The sequence below is a fragment of the Nicotiana tabacum genome, chromosome 24 (genome assembly GCF_000715075.1).
Source record: "Nicotiana tabacum cultivar K326 chromosome 24, ASM71507v2, whole genome shotgun sequence".
Classification (NCBI taxonomy): domain Eukaryota; kingdom Viridiplantae; phylum Streptophyta; class Magnoliopsida; order Solanales; family Solanaceae; genus Nicotiana; species Nicotiana tabacum.
The window spans coordinates 63,500,914-63,516,514 of NC_134103.1; the positions used below are offsets into that span (position 1 = coordinate 63,500,914).

General features: G+C 37.1%; 1 protein-coding gene across 3 annotated transcripts in view; it reads left to right on the forward strand.

Moving 5' to 3' along the window:
• Positions 1 to 5,659: 5,659 nt before the first annotated feature.
• The window catches only part of LOC107829786 (vacuolar sorting protein 18), a 75,428-nt gene continuing 65,486 nt past the window's right edge, over positions 5,660 to 15,601 (forward strand). Inside the window, exons 1-9 of one of the 3 annotated variants that reach the window (XM_075248223.1) lie at positions 5,660 to 5,930; positions 6,069 to 6,243; positions 7,009 to 7,172; positions 12,301 to 12,513; positions 12,627 to 12,766; positions 12,958 to 13,053; positions 13,878 to 13,945; positions 14,845 to 14,946; positions 15,202 to 15,346. In XM_075248223.1, the coding sequence (XP_075104324.1) occupies positions 7,010 to 7,172; positions 12,301 to 12,513; positions 12,627 to 12,766; positions 12,958 to 13,053; positions 13,878 to 13,945; positions 14,845 to 14,946; positions 15,202 to 15,346 (927 nt within the window). In that variant the 5' untranslated portion in view covers positions 5,660 to 5,930; positions 6,069 to 6,243; position 7,009. The remainder of the gene's footprint in view (positions 5,931 to 6,068; positions 6,244 to 7,008; positions 7,173 to 12,300; positions 12,514 to 12,626; positions 12,767 to 12,957; positions 13,054 to 13,877; positions 13,946 to 14,844; positions 14,947 to 15,201; positions 15,347 to 15,601) is intronic. The other 2 variants (XM_075248224.1, XM_075248225.1) reach the window with 2 other exon arrangements.

Genomic DNA, 15,601 nt, shown 5'->3' on the forward strand with positions numbered 1-15,601 from the left:
AACTCTTCTAATCTTGGAGTTGAGGGTATGAACCCTAAATATATGTATTTTGTGAATTATTGGGAGGTGACGCACATGCTAGGTGACGAGCGTGTGGGCGTGCACTATAGAAATTGTGACATAATTATTTCTGTGGAATTTTATAGTTAAATAATCTTGGCATTTTCCATGCGGTTTTATGTGTCAAAGAAATTGACCTGAAAAGCATATTAAAAATCATGTTGAGGTTATGTGCTAGTATTATTGGGACCCACAGAGGTCATATTGCTATGAATTATTGTGTTAAATTGAAAATTCATACTCAGTCATATTCATTTCATCGCATATCATAACTCAGTTTTATGACTCTATTTTTATGCATATAAATGTTGTGGGCCGAATGTCCTATTTTACTGAAATGCCCGAGTGGCTTGATTTGTGAGGATGAGTGTAGATCGGGGTTGCCGCCTGCAGCATACTTTATGACTGAGTGAGGCCGAGGGCCTGATTTGTGAGGATGAGTGTGGATCGGGGCTGCCCGCCTGCAGCATACTTTATTATTATCGCACGTAAGTTGTCCGTGCAGATTATAGTGCTTGGGCTGAAGGAGCCCCTTCGGAGTCTGTACACACCCCTAGTGAGCGCAGGTACCTACTGAGTGCGAGTGCCGAGTGCTAAGTGACTGGGAGGCATGAGTGATTGTGAGGTATGCCCGAGTGGCAAGAGTGATTGTGAGGTATGCCCGAGTGGCAAGAGTGATTGTGAGGTATGCCCGAGTGGCAAGAGTGATTGTGAGGTATGCCCGAGTGGCACGAGTGACTATGAGGTTGCCCGAGGGGCTGTATATGAGTGATGTTCTGCCCGAGGGGCTATTTATGATTTTATCACTGAATTGCATCGCATTGGCATGCACACATGACATACAGGCATAGAGATGTATTTTTTCTCATGCTGTACAACATCACATCATTCATGATTTCTCACATATTTTTGACAGATGGGCATAGTGATGTATTTGTTTTTACACGGGTTATTCGGAAGAAAAATGAAACATCTTATTTATTATTGACAAGATTTTGGAAGAAATTTATTGTTTTCAAACTATTTATATTATTGGAAACTTCGACAAACGATATGGGTTTTCACTGAGATTTTTGAAAGGAAGAACTATAATTTTTGAAATCATTATTTGGCTGAGTATTTTATCCCTGAGTTATTTCTGATATTATTTGCTTTATGTTGTTATGGATGTGGACTATTGGTTTTGGACCCGACTTGGTAGAAGCTCGTCACTACTTTCAACCTACGGCTAGGTTTGTTACTTACTCAGTACATGTGGTCGGTTGTACTGATACTACAGTTCTGCACATTGCGTGCAGATGTTGGCTGCTGTTGTTGTTGTGCTCAATAGTTGCGGGACTTGAAGATGTACCTGCGTTCCTGTTGTAGCTGCCTTTTGTTCAGGGTAGCCTTAGATTTATAAAAGCTTTGTTTATGTATTATTCAAACAGACTATGTATTTATTTCATTTTCGCTTTGTATACTCTATTCTTAGAAGCTCATGATTTGTACTACCAGTTCTTGGGGGATGTATAAGATTAAGATGTTTATTCACTTAAATTACTTTAAATAATTATTATTGGAATTGGATAGTTGAAAGTTGGCTTACCTAGCGGGTTGGGTTAGGTGCCATCACTAGTTGGATTTTGGGTCGTGACAAGGTGGTATCATGGGGTGGTCGCATGTCCATGGTGTACTTGAACAGTGAAGTTGCACAGGCTAGAATAAGCCTCTTCTCTCGCATCTCCTCGAATAGATAAACTTTTACTTCGTCCAGGTTTGTGGATTCTACCATAAATTCCCCCACTAGGTTGATTTCCTCTTCTTTTACCTCCTCCATTGGGTTTCCCAAATTTTGAGGCATTTGAGGTTGTGGAACTTGTTGGTCCATTGGTCCTAGGTTCACCGAAATTTGTGGTTACATGTTGTTCAAAAGTGTATCCTAAATCATTAGGATTGGGTTGAGAGCAGTGATCTCTTGGGGAGGAAAAAAGGGAAGATCTAACCCCATGTTTTGAGGTAGATATGGATTTTGGTTGTAGTGTGGTGGTAGATTCCACTGTGCACGCATTGCTTGGATCAAATTGTTGTTCATTCCCGGTGCTAGTGGTTGCATTATGTTGTTTACCCAAATGTGGTTCGTGTAATTGCTCATTGCTAGGTGTAGACCCTCGGATACTAGTTGTGCTAGGAATTGAGGATTTTGGATCACTATGATACTTTCCTGCCCATTGACGTTGAGTTGAAGTGATACACCCCTCCCCATTAGCCCTAACTTTATCCAAGAAGTTGGATGGTGATCTTGAGGATGGGGGGGGGGGGGGTAAGCATAAATTATGAGAAGGTTTAGGAACTGGGGAGGAAAGGGAGGAAGATTTTTCATTGCTTGTGTACATTGGTTCCTTAGTATTTGAATTAATCTGGATCTCCTCCTTTGATGACTTAAAGGGATTCTTGGCATTGTTTTGAAATTGGAGTTGATGATTTAAGGGGTTTGATGGAGAGGTAGGGGGAATGATTACCTCTATTTGCATGGCATTTGAGGGGTTTAGCATGTTAGGATTAATAGAGGGGTTTGCATGCATATTCTTAGGCACGTGTACCGAGTTTTAAGATATTTGTCTTGAGGGATGGCTTTGGTTGGACGAGTGTAGGTCCGCATGCAAATTAGAATTGTAGTTTGATTGGTAATTTGTATTAATCAAGGTGTTTAGGGCATCATGGTTATTAGTAGATTGTAAAGAGATATCCTCTCATTGGGGTAGAGATTTTATTAAGGGGTGTTACTAGGGTATTTGCTATTTTGTCTTTTAGTGAGGCAAGATTATTTTGGATCTCTTTTGTCTTATGTGCCCGGTTCATGCACCTAGAATTAGTGGTTTTTTGATTACTTTCAATAGTGGTATTATCTAAAACCATTTGCTGATAGTCTAGGTTGATAGCTGAGACTCGATTTTTTGTATTTAAGAGATTATTATCAGATTGATTTGTGGATTGTTTGTGGTATTGATCAGAGGTTTGGTTGTTATTAAAAGAACTGTTAGTAATTTTAGGAATATATTTTAATTTTTGGGTTACGATGTACTTACATGTCGATGCGTTGAATAACTTAACATTAATACCTGAGTCTTGAAACTTTCCGGTTGCTTCATTTGATTTTGTGTTCGGGAACTTCCTGCTCCTTGTAAATGGAATTATGTGCCACCCTTCCTCTTGTGCTATTATTGGGTTAGGATTATATGTTGATGTATGGTTCATTGCGGTGGAGATCATGTCATTTGTTGATGATCTTATAAATGTGCAAGAGGTGGTTTTATGGCCTAGCTTGCCACATGTTTTTTGCAAAGGAAGTTGTGTGCTTCATATTGAATATGTTGCTTATGTGTACCAATGTAGATACATTTTTTCACCGGTTCTTCCATAACTAATTCGATACATAGTATAGCATATCTCCCTCTCAGGGAAGAGGATGTGCAAGCATCTACCTTCAATAGCCTTTCTATTGCTCCTCCTATTTTCTGGAGCATTTTACCATCATAGAATTCAGTTGGCACTTGAGGGAGTCTAACCCATACCGCTGAGTAGGTTTGTCTTGCTTCTGTTGCAACAAAATTAGGTTGCCACCTCTGTATCGATAGAAAGTTTCCATAGATGAACCATGGACCTTTTTGTAGGATTAGGTTCATATTCTCTTCCTTTTGTAATTTGACAATGAAGTAGTCATTGCCCAAGTCGATGAGGGGAAATTTTTCACTGATTTTCTATAAGTCTTGGATTTTTTGTTTCAATATTTGATGGAGGATTCTTCTGCCTTGTAGTTTTATTATTAGGGAATATTTCCATGGATGATAAATTCTTTGTTTATCTTCCAAGGTTATGGGGACGGAGAGAGAGAGATTTTCATTCAGATGAGAGTCTAGCTCCCATTCTTGAATGTCCATTGGGAGCAGGAGGGTAGATGAATGGTCCGTGGAGATATTAATTGTGTCATCTTTTCCCAAAAGTTTTTCTTTGAACGTTTGGGAAATTTTGTCGTTTGGGGTAGCTGGACTATTAATACCATCCATTGTTTGAGTAGTTAATGAATTATCCGGCAGCTTTGGAGGGATTTGTTCAATATCCAGGTTAGAGGTGATTGAATTGAAGGATAGTTTTAGTGTTTTTAAAATTTAGAAGGAAACTAGAGAGAAAGGAGAGATTCTCTCTCTACTTCTCTGTTTAACTTTTATTTTCGTTACTAAATTATCTACATGAGACATTTATTTTGTATTCTTAATATTTTAATTTGTTATCCTATTATTATTTTTCCTTATCTAGTAAAACTTTAATTTTGCGGTCCTATCCATAGTTTGAGCATTTTTACCATAATTTTAATCTAATCTCAAGTTCAAATCATCTTTCCCTTCTATTTATAATTTTAAATGTTTTTAAATTTTTAATTATTGCTATTACATTACCTAATATATAGTATTTTATTTTTTCATGTGGCCTTCATTATATTTTATATTTTATTCTATTATTCTCAATAATATTTTTTGAATAACTAAGCTTTTTATTTTTAAAAAGAAAAGCAAAAATTATTAAAAAAACAAAGAAATTTTAAATTGGCAATTTTTTTAATTTTGATTTTTTATTTTAAAATAATTTTAAAACTCCAACTTGAAATTACTCTCCAATTTGAATGGACATTTTTTTTTTGTTTTTATTATAAAATGTCTTGTTCATGTTTTACTAAATTTATTTTATTTTATAACAATAACTAATTATTAATTACTTATGCCATGTGACTTTTTTCTAGGCTACCACTTAATATATAGATTACAAGTATCCGTACTCGTGCGTTGCGCAGAGAATAAGAAATACTTCCTCCGTTTTAATTTATGTGAAGTTTTTTTTAATTTTCGTTTTTTATTATAAAATACTTTATTTTATTATTTTATAGATATTTAAATTAAAAAATAATAACCAATAACTAATTATTAACTACTTATGCCATGTGACTTTTTTATAGACTGTCACTTAGCTTAAGGAAAGGGTTTTTCCTCTCCTTTTAATAATATATAGATTTAAATTAAAAATAATAACTAATAACTAATAACTAATTATTAACTATTTATACCATGTGATTTTTTTCTAGGCTGACACTTAGCTTAAGGAAAGTACTTTTTCTCTCCTTTTAATAATATATAAATTTAAATTAAAAAATAATAACTAATAACTAATTATTAACTACTTATACACTTTTAATAATATATAGAAATAGAATTTAAAAATTCCAACTTGAAACTACACTCCAATTTGAATGAACATTTTTTTTTTAATTTTTGTTTTTATTATAAAATATATTATTTTATTATTTTATAGATATTTAAATTAAAAAATAATAATTAATAACTAATTATTTACTACTTATGCCATATGATTTTTTTCTAGGCTGCCACTTGGCTTAAGGAGAGTATTTTTTTCTCACCTTTTAATAATATATAGATAGATATAGATATTAAGATTTTTAATTAATTAATTCTATCAAAAATAAGTTATTTAACAAATTCTTTAACCAAAAAAATCACAATTAAAGTTACTAAAACATAAATAACACGTATTAGCTGAATTACCAAGCAGCCTACATGTATTAATTAATTCTTCCAGTAAAGCAAAGTAGAACTCGTTTGTTTCGAACCATTTCCATCGGTGGCTTGATTACCCAACATTTTCCGGCAACACTCCCTTCAAGTTGGAAGGAAAACACTGCAGATTATTAACACTCACATCTAAGTTACTCCGGCATCTATTTTCCGGCCAGCTTCAAAATCCGTCGGTCTGTCTCCGCACGTCTCAATATTTTCTGCCGTGAATTCATCTGCTGATATCTTTTCCGGCGAAGTCGAGTTGTAAGTTTCTCTACTTGTCTCCTGAATTAAATTCTTGAGGTAAAAAAAAAAACACTTTTCTTACTGATCCCGCTCAGGCAGAAAGTATTTACCCTTTTTTTAAACAATTGTTATAGTAGAATTCGGAATGTGATGTAGGTCGCAATGTTTTGTACAAAGGCGATAAATTGATTTTAGGCCTTTCACAGTCTTTATGGAGTTATAGCACAACTTGTTGACCAAAGTAATTTATGGAATGATCGTGGAACTGGAATCTCAAGGTGATTTGACCAGTTGAAACAATTTTTGGACTTCCATTTTGCAACGGTTAAATGTGAGTGATTCCAAAGCTAAACATGCTTATTGTTGATGATTCTCTCCTACTTTGTTTGGCACGATTACTTTTTCAGGAGTCAAATATTTTTTTCAATTCATCAATGACGAATAAAAAAAAATTCTATGCAATTCTGAAAGGGGGAAAGATCCCTTGGATAGAATCATTTGATTGTATTGATAATTTCAATATCATTTTTTATAATAGTTGTAATTGTAAAAGTTGTGATTCGTATTACTTCTTTATTTATAACCCCCCCTCCCCCCAAGAAAAATTGCTAGTCAATCAATGTCCCAATTTATATAGAGAATTAGCTATATTTGCCTCATGCTCCGTACTCTGCCATTATTTTTGTGACGGGGCAGTATAACTTTGTTTTCTCTTTGGTATCAGTGGTCTTCTGAATGATAATATCTTATTATTTGATTTCAAGGAAACTAGTTAATTTTTATGAAGGATATCTTGTGGCGAGAATTGTAAAAGGAATTTTGATATAGCTTGTTTTAAGCATAACCTGCACCCTTTGACATAAAGCCAGTCTATGAAGACTACTAAAGTATGATTGGAATACTCATGCACCTATATTTCCCTCCCCTTAGTTTAAGTTCTTCTACATGTTCCATGAAGTTGTTGATTTATCATCTTGATATTCCTTTTTTTCAATAGCTAAAGTTTAGTGTTGCGCTTAGTTTTCATAACTAAAGATCCGAATACTGTGGTCTGACCCAACTTTTATTTGGTTTGCTTCTGTCATTTCCTTACTAGAATGGAAAGAAGACATCAGGTTTTCTCTGTAGATCTTCTTGAAAGATATGCCACAAAAGGCCGTGGAGCCATTACATGCATGGCGACTGGCAATGATGTCATCGTTCTGGGAACTAGCAAAGGCTGGGTAATCAGGCATGACTTTGGAGTGGGCGATTCTTATGGTACGACTTCCAACTTTTCTTTTTGATTAGGGACAATTTTTCTTGTCGCAACCCACCTTATAGCTAAATATTAAGAATATTTTCATTTGCTTAAATGCCAGAGTTATTTTAGATAGACCCAATGTTATCAAAGGTGCGCTCGCTTAAGCCCTGAAGCGTGGCTCAAAACATGCTGAGCGCTTTGCCTCGCTTAGTAGGCGCTTCGGTGTTGTCATCAAGGCTCTAAGGCATACTTTTCCTAGCGTAACCCTGAAGATGCGACACTAAATAATTGATATTTCACTTTATCGTAATTTTTTTTTCAATTTCTTTGTCCATATATTTGGTATTCATGCTTATAGATATTAGTCTTGGACTACACATGCGTATTTGTAGTTTTTCTCCATTTGCGCCTTTCTTCATTAAAGCCCACCATTTATTTGCCCTTTGTGCTTAAAGCCTCAACAGATCTTACAGTTTTTTGCGCTTTTCGCCTTTGATAACACTGTAGACCAGATGTCAAAATATTATATAATTTTTGATTCAAGAAAACATTTTCAGAGATCACATAGCAGAAGATTTATAAATCTCAATTTTTAAGTTAGTTTATCAGCAAATAATGTTGAGCTATTGGAGGTTTTTGTGAGAAGGCACGAGAGAAAATATGTTATTGATATTGGATGAACAATACAATACAAGAGGTCCTTATTTATAGCTATACTATACAAGGACATACTACTCTTCTACCAATGTGGGACAATACTACACTATATACATGCTGTAAACTAACACTCCCCTCAAGCCGGTGCATACAAATCATATGTACCGAGCTTGTTACATATATAACCAATACGAGGACCAGCGAGAGACTTGGTGAAAATATCTGCAAGTTGATCATTCGACCTCACAAACTTTGTAGCAATCTCTCCTGAAAGTATCTTTTTTCTGACGAAGTGACAATCAATCTCAATGTGTTTAGTTCTCTCATGGAACACCGGATTTGATGCAATATGAAGGGCAACTTGATTATCGCACACAAGTTCCATCCGACTGATTTCACCAAATTTCAACTCCTTGAGCAATTGTTTGGTCCAGACTAGCTCACATGTTGCCATAGCCATTGCTCGATATTCTGCTTCTGCACTAGACCGAGCAACTACATTCTGTTTCTTCCTCTTCTAGGACACCAAATTTCCTCCTACTAAAATACAATATCCAGACATAGAACGTCTATCAGAAGGTGATCCTGCCCAATCAACATTTGAGTATCCAATGATCTGCTCATGACCTCGATCCTCAAAGAGTAACCCTTTGCCTGGAGCTGATTTTATATATCGAAGGTATCACTGTAATCGAGCCCAAATATCTGAGTATATCCTTTGGCAACAAGACGGGCCTTAAGTCGATCAATCTGTCCATCGGGACCAACTTTGACTGTATAAACCCAACGACAACCAACAGTAGATTTACCTGAGGGGAAAGGAACAAGCTCCCAAGTACCACTTGTATGTAAAGCAGACATCTCGTCACTCATAGCCTGTCGCCATCCTAGATGAGACAACGCTTCACCTGTAGACTTAGGGATAGAAACTGAGGACAAAGAAGATATAAAAGCATAATGGGGAGTTGACAGACGATGATAACTCAAACCGACATAATGAGGATTAGGGTTAAGTGTGGTCCGTATACCTTTCCGAAGTGCAATCGGTGTACTAGGAGCAGGGTCCGCAGCAGGGGCAGGGTCAGGGTCAGGTGCAGGACGAGAACCAGTTGGGCCTGATGGAAGACGCAAACGACGATGATAAGTCAAGAGTGGTGTTCCTGTGGCTGGGGAACTAGGGGAACAACACTAGACTCCTCAACGGTTGGTATGGACGAAACCTCTGCGGTCGAAGGTGGAGGATGAGCTATAGTAAACTCCTCAAAGGTCGGTATAGGTAAGACCTCAGATATATCATGGTAGTCAGCAGAAGTAAAAAAAGGTTTAGACTCAAAAAATGTGACGTCAGCTGACATAAGGTACCTACGAAGATCTGGAGAATAACAACGATACCCCTTCTGAACACGAGAATAACCAAGGAAGACACACTTGAGAGCACGAGGAGCTAACTTATCTTTCCCAGGGGCTAAGTTATGAACAAAACACATGCTCCCAAAAATACGGGGTGGAAGAGAGTATAAGGGTGACTGGGGAAACAATACTGAATGCGGAATCTGATTCTTGATGGGAGATGAAGGCATCCGATTAATCAAATAACAAGCTGTGAGAACTGCATCGCCCCAAAAACGCAACGGAACACGAGATTCAATTAGAAGTGTGCGAGCAGTCTCAATAAGGTGCCTATTTTTTCTCTCAACAACCCCATTTTGCTGAGGGGTATAAGGACAAGATGTCTGATGAATAATTCCTTGAGAAGTCATAAACTGCTGAAATTGAGAAGATAAATATTCTAAGGCATTATCACTGCGAAAAATGCGAATAGAAACACCAAATTGGTTTTTGATTTCAGCACAGAAGCTCTGGAATATAGAAAATAACTCAGAACGATCTTTCATTAAGAAAAGTCAAGTACATCTTGAATAATCATTAATGAAACTAACAAAATAACGAAATCCCAAGGATGAATTGACTCTACTAGGACCCCAGATATCAGAATGAACTAAGGAGAAGACAGTCTCTGCATGACTCTCAACACTACGCGAAAAGGAGGCTCGGGTATGTTTCCCAAGTTGACACGACTCACAATCTAATGTAGACAAACTAGATAAACTAGGCACCATCTTCTGAAGTTTGGATAAACTCGGATGTCCTAAACGTCTGTGGATTAGATCTGGAGGATCTGTAACTAGACATGTTGTGGAAGGACTGAGTGAGTTAAGGTAGTAAAGGCCTTCTGATTCACGTCCTGTACCAATTGTTTGTCCCGTACTGCGGTCCAGAGATGTGATCAGAAGCGCCGGAATCCATGACCCATGGGCCAAGAGTGCTAGACTGGGAAACACAAGCAAAAGAATTACCAGTAACAGAAGTATCAGTCTGAGTAACTGAGGCTACTTGTGGAGATGTCTGCTTACTTGCTCGATACTGAAGGAGCTCATTATATTTTTCTTTAGATAAAGAAAATCTTTGGTTAACTGGAGTCTCGGTCTGAGCAATGTAAGCATTTTTGGGGGGACGACCATGTAAGGAATAACACATTTTACGAGTGTGTCCAAGTTTGTGACAATAAGAACACTTGTGTCTAGATCTTCCAAAACGACCTCCTCCTCGTCTATGCTCCATAGTTTGAGATGCCCGAACATCCATTGTCTGGGATGCAAGAACAGAGGAATCAAGTATCTGTGATGAGATCACTGGTGGACTTGGTGCTGCAGCAAGGCGAAGTAATCGAGAGAATAATTCATCTACTGTCGGGACAGACAGACTAGCCAAAATTTGGTCGCGTACTGAATCAAGATCATTAGGAAGTCCAGCGAGGGTAAGAACGAGAAACATCTTCTGTCGCTGCTCTTGTTGTTTTTCCACACTAGCAGAAACTGGCATCAACTTCTCAAATTCCTCCATGACTGCCTGTACTTGACCCAAGTAAGTAGACATATCCAATTCCTGCTTCTTTAAGTTTGTCATCCGCGATATCACATCATAAAAGCGAGATATGTCATTAGTGTATAAGGTGCGTGCCTTTGCCCAAACCAAATAACATGTCTGGAATGGACGAAACAAAGGCATCAACTTGGAATCAATAGATCGCCACAAGATGTTACATAACTGAGCATCGATTTTTTTGCCCAAAGTGCTATTGCCTTTTCATCTCGCTAGACTGTTTGATTAGATGATCTTGAACACCTTGACCTCTACACCATAACTCGACAGATGAAGCCCAAGCTAAGTAGTTTGAACCTCCCATTAAAGGTTCCGAGGTAATAATAGCACTAGAGCTTCCAGAACTCATGTTTCTAGACCCAAAAGCATCAAATCCCAAAGACATTGTTGCAAATTATTACCAAATAAGAGAAAGAATCAACTGTAATCCACTGAAACAGTGTACGGAAACACAGAAATAGAATACTGAAATACTGTAGCTGCCGGAATCTACTGTAGCTGTTGGAAAAAACTCAAAGTTGTCGGAATGAAATGAAAACAGTAGGGGTAGGATCGGAATTACCAGGCGACCCAACTGTTCTGAAGGAAGATTTTCAAAAAATGGCCGGAAGTGGTCGTACGCGCCGGCGCGTGAGCTCACGCGCGTGAGCTTCTGGTGGCGCGTGGAGGCGTGTGGGGAGGCTGCTGCCGGAGCTTTTCACTGGGGTTTGGTCGCCGGACAGTGACGACTCTTGTGGTAGTGTTGGATTTTGTACAACACTGACAGAAATGAAGCAGATAGAAAACAACCTTAAAAAAGTACTGATTTCTCTTTCCCGGAATCGCTGGAATTTATGCACAACGATTTCTCTTTCCCGGAATCGCTGGAATTTATGCACAGCGATAAGTCTCTCACAATTGCTCTGATACCATGTGAGAAGGCACGGGAGAAAATATGTTATTGATATTGGATGAACAATACAATACAAGAGGTCCTTATTTATAGCTATACTATACAAGGACATACTACTCCTCTACCAATGTGGGACAATACTACACTATATACATGCTGTAAACTAACAGTTTTACTATCACTGCTATTTGAACTCCTCAATAAGACTACAATGCTGGATTATCCCAGGCTACCCTGTTTCAGCCAATCTAGTCTAGCATAAGAAACACTATGCTAAACCTTTACCCAAAAAGAAAGAAAAAAATAAACATTATGCTAAGACGTAAAAGCTTCTGGGATATGAGAATGTTTAGCCCAAAAAGGAACTGAAAGACTAATTACAGATATGAACGTCACAAATCTTCAAGATACAGGGTAAAAGCATGGTTTTGTTGTTACAAAGTTCTATCAAAATCGAGTCTTTTATGCAGAGCCTACTCTTTTTTGAGGTCAGCTCTGCATAGAGTACATGTACCGTCTAAGTTTGTGCAAACCCAAACCTAACTTGACTGTGATTAAGTGTTGGACCTCTACATATCTAAGCATATTATTTCCACTACTTGTATAAGATCTACAAGTGGAAAGAGGTTAACTGTTTTTGACTATTTTTGCAGATATAGATCTTTCTGTTGGCAGGCCTGGGGAACAATCTGTTCATAAGGTTTTCGTTGACCCTGGAGGGAGTCACTGTATTGCCACTGTTATTGGCAGTAGTGGTACCGATACATATTATACTCATGCTAAATGGACAAAGCCTCGAATTTTAAGCAAATTAAAAGGTCTTGTTGTCAATGCTGTTGCCTGGAATAGACAGCATATAACAGAAGGTAGTCATCATGGTATCACCTTGTGTTTTCGTACAAGATTTTGACGATTTACAGAAATTTCAGAATGGTTGTGGTTTTCTTTTCTTCTTTTTAATTGTGGATGATGGTTTCAGCTTCAACTAGAGAAATCATTATGGGCACGGACAATGGCCAACTTTGTGAGATGGCTGTAGATGTAAAGGATAAAATGGAGAAGTACGTAAAGTTACTGTTTGAACTTAAAGAACTACCTGAGGCTTTCACCGGTTTGCAGGTTCAGTACTTTGTAGTTTCTTTCTTCCTTATTTTCATTCCTTTAACTTCTTCCTCCAAAAAGGAGAAAGCATCCTCCAACTGGCTTACCTGTTTCCTTTTTACTCCCTTCTTAATTTGATCATGTACTTCCTACCATTTCATACCGAGATGATGTTAATGAAAGCCTGCTTTCCTTTCATCTCCTTGTAGATGGAAACAGCAAATGTGCACAATGGTACCAGATTTTATGTGATGGCTGTTACACCTACTCGACTTTATTCGTTCACAGGGATTGGCTCGCTTGAAGTAAGTTTGTATCTAGCAGTAATCATTTCCACATCTTAACTGGCTCCTTGCCCTCAACATCTAACAAGCTACTTCCTTCCTTTTCTTTTCACTTTCTCTTTACCTGCGCGTGTTGCTGCCGAAATACCCAAGATAGCTTCTTTCTTAATTAAGTTTCGGGTTTGTCTATGTTTCTGCGCAATTTTCACAGTTATTATGTAGAATATCTTATATGTGTGATTGGAGTTCTGACTGGTATGGGAGTTCATCCTTGAAATCTGTATCAAGTATTCTAGCTATCCATACTGACGAATTGTACTTCTTTAGTTTGGAAATTTGAAATTATTGGGCTCTTTTATCTTGGGTACACTGTGCTACTGTTGCTGGCTTCCTTGACTTCTTTGAACACTTAAACTTGGTACGCTTTACTAACTTACTTGTGGTCTTCCTTTTCCTTCTTTATCAGTACATAGAATCTTGTTTATTGTTGAAGAAATTTTGAACACAATGTAGGACTTAGTTTTATTTGTTCCCAACTACTTTGCAGGATCAATTTGTACAAAAGCTGTTGATCTATTCCTTTGTCAGCTTTTCCTGTATACTTTATCGGCTGTAATATCTTGGGCTAGTATATTATCTCCATCAGTGCCTATATACACCAGCCCAATGATGAAAATTGTTAACATTTTGTACACCTTTTGTGCCTTAACTCTCATTTGAGATACTGTTTGTTGGAGACTCTTTCCTGTTATTATTGTAATAAAGTTTTGCTAGTTCATTGGCATTTTGTGATCATAAAATGATTAATAAATTTCAATTGAATTGATGCATTGTGGCTTGCGTAGGCTGTTTTTGCAAGCTATGTGGACCGTACAGTTCATTTCATGGAACTTCCTGGTGAAATACCTAACAGGCAAGTTCTTTACTTATGATATTGTCAAAAATTGCAAGGAAAGGAAGTCTTTAACTTAAGCTTTTAGATGATCTAGAACCACATAATTCTACATGGCACTAAAGAAGATATTAGAAGAAAGAAAATAAACACTTCCACGCGGTTGTGCTAAGTGAGGAATCCGGCCACCATCAAAGGGGCCTACAGTTTAGGAAGAGACGTTTGTGGCTTCTCAACATGTGCAAAGTGAAGCATTTTGCCAACCAGTTGAACAAATTGTCGCGAAGTCTGGGAGGAAAATGAAAAAGAGGCACCTTTCAGTCGGGGAACCATTTTATGCCTTCCAAAAACTTCATTTTACTGTTCATACTAGAACTGACTTCATATATCAAAAACATTTTGGTGCACAATCATGTTTTAATAGATACCTTCTCGTTGCATTCAAATATTTGCCACTTCAAGAGAATGATTGACCGAACATTGCAAGTGATTTATGGAGGGGTTTGGATTTGGTTGATCAGGCATTTTTTTCTTGAAATGGTAATAATTTTTGGTTGATCAGGCATATGGAGGGGTTTGGATTTGGTTGATCAGGCATTTTTTTTTCTTGAAATGGTAATAATTTTTGGTTGATCAGACATATGTCAAGAGCTTGATACTTTGTCTTGGCATGGATTGACAAATATTCTCACCTGTGTTCCATCTGCACTTACACTTACTCTCCTTCACAGCGAATAATGTTCCATCGTCATCATTGGTTATAGCTGTCACAACTTTCATCGTCTGTGAAGACACTTTTAAGCTTGCACCATATTAGAGTTGCTATCTTTTTATGTATTTGTTCATTTGCAAGTACTTGCAGAAAAGGAAATCTGTTCATTTGCAAGTGATGTTTGAGTAATCGAATTCTCTTTTTTCAGTGAACTGCACTTTTTTATCAAGCAAAGGAGGGCTGTACACTTCGCATGGCTTTCTGGAGCAGGAATCTACCATGGTGACCTAAAATTTGGAGTGCAACATAGGTTGATCTAACCCCTGTTGCTTATTCTTTTACTTTTTTGCTTTGTTGCAATCCTTTTTCTCATCTCCTGTCCTTATAATATATAATATTCGTTTTTCCTTATCAAAAAATATATACTATTCGTTTTAAGCCAAGAAAGAAAACTATTTGTTTACATCTTGGTTACGTTCAATTTCCTTTTTAAACTCCACAGTTCTATACTTAAATCACTTTGTTTTTTGATGTTTTCTACAATTGTTGAAAACCTCATGTGTAGTTCGCCAAACGGGGATGAAAACTTTGTGGAAAACAAAGCTCTTCTAGACTACTCTAAATTCTCTGAAGGAGTTGAAGGTGTCAAACCTAGCTCTCTTGCTGTATCCGAGTTTCATTTCCTACTTCTCATAGGTAACAAGGTTAAGGTGTGTTAATGGTATTTCCATGACTTTGTTCTTTTATCTACCTTTTAATATATCAAATTCGTTTTATCAGTTTTTAAAGTTGGAATTATGGTACATGCATGCCTTTGTCTCTATGTAATATATACCTTGGGCTTTATAAGGAGAAGTAAGATATATCTAGGCCTTTTTCTTTGCTCAAATGAAAGACAAGAATTGTATGAAATTTTTTCTTAGGTTGTATATGGCGTAATTGCCTACCTTAAAAAGGAACCTGTA